Source organism: Glycine max, chromosome 18, assembly GCF_000004515.6.
Source record: "Glycine max cultivar Williams 82 chromosome 18, Glycine_max_v4.0, whole genome shotgun sequence".
Lineage (NCBI taxonomy): Eukaryota > Viridiplantae > Streptophyta > Magnoliopsida > Fabales > Fabaceae > Glycine > Glycine max.
In genome coordinates this window covers 17,748,695-17,750,183 of record NC_038254.2, presented here as the reverse complement: position 1 = coordinate 17,750,183, position 1,489 = coordinate 17,748,695, and the positions used below count along the sequence as shown (strand labels likewise).

Here is a 1,489-nt window from a genome sequence, read left to right as displayed (position 1 = left end):
TTGCTAGTTCTGAGTTTAATGAAACCTTTTCTTCTGTGATAAAACCTATTACAATCAAGTTGATTATCACTCTTTCTTTCACTAATAAATGGGATTTGTTCCAGCTAGATGTCAACAATGCCTTTTTAAATGGCCATCTTGAAGAGACTATCTACATGCAACATCCATAAGGCTTTGAAAGTTCAGATAAAACCTTGGTTTGCAAGGTACAAAAAGCTTTGTGTGGCCTTAAAGAAGCCCCAAGGCAGTGGTTTGATAGGCTCAAAGAAACTCTTTTACAGCTTGGGTTTGCGTCCCGCAAGTGTGATACTTCGTTGTTTGTTTATATTGACAAATGACACATTATCTACATTCTTGTTTATGTAGAGGATATTATTATCACTGGTACCTCCAATGTTATAACTCAACAACTCACCACCAAGTTGCATTCCAATTTTTCTCTTAAACAATTAGGAAAACTTGACTATTTTCTTGGTATAGAAATCAAATCAGTGGCTGATGGGACTATTCTACTGACTCAAAGCAAATATATCAAAGATTTTCTTCAAAAAAACAAAATGGGAGAATCACAGTTTATTTTTGCCCCTATGACTGCTAATTGCAAGTTAACCAAAGTTGGCTCATATTTATTCAGTGATCCATCTCTCTATAGGTCTGTTGTTGGTGCTTTCCAATACACAACTGTTACAAGGCTTGAGTTAAGCTATGCTATGAACAAGGTTTGTCTGTTCATGGCTAATCCTATGGACTCTTACTGGACAATTGTTAAATGCATTCTAAGGTACCTTAAAGGCTCTATTCGTCATGGTTTGGATTTCAAGGTTGCTTTTTCCTCTCAACCTTTTACTATCAAAGCCCTGTATGATGCTAATTGGGCCTCAGATCCAGATGATAAAAGATCTACCTCTGGTGTAGTGATTTATTTTAGTCCTAATTTGGTGGCATGGTGGTCCAAGAAACAACAAATTATGGTTAGATTTTCAACTAAAGCTTAATACAAGAGCTTGGCTCAAGCCATGACTGAAGTTACATAGATTCAAACTCTTTTAACTAAGTTATTTGTTCCTTTTCAAACCCCAGAGATTTACTGTGACAACCAAAGTACAGTAGCAATCACTCATAATTCAGTTCTTCATTACCAGACTAAGCACATGGAAATTGACATTTTGTTTGTTAGGGAGAAAGTCTTAGCTAAAAAGCTTAAAGTGTATCATATTCCTGCTATAGATCAATTGATGCCCTCACTAAGCCTCTATCACCAACTCAGTTTCTCTTTCTTAGGTCCAAACTCAATGTAGTTGAGTCCATTTTTTATTCTCATCCCCATTGAGTTTGAGGGGGTATTAGTGTATAAGTAAGTTTTACTTTATGGTTCAGTTAGAGTAGCTATTATTCTGTTAGAGCAGTTATGATCAATTAGAACAACTATGATTCTATTATTCTATTAGAGTTGTTATTTATGTTATTGTATTAGAGCAGTAAGTAACTA

The 1,489-nt window shown here is 35.2% G+C and overlaps 1 protein-coding gene across 1 annotated transcript; it reads left to right on the top strand.

Annotated features, from left to right (window-relative positions):
- Window positions 1–587: 587 nt before the first annotated feature.
- LOC102659905 (uncharacterized mitochondrial protein AtMg00810-like) lies at window positions 588–995 on the top strand. Its single transcript, XM_006603231.1, has one exon. The coding sequence runs from the start codon at window positions 588–590 to the stop codon at window positions 993–995; it is 408 nt and encodes a 135-aa protein (XP_006603294.1).
- Window positions 996–1,489: the final 494 nt, after the last annotated feature.

Excerpts from the sequence above, each read along its gene's own strand:
- LOC102659905 (XM_006603231.1), top strand. The coding sequence starts at position 588 with ATGACTGCTAATTGCAAGTTAACCAAAGTTGGCTCATATTTATTCAGT.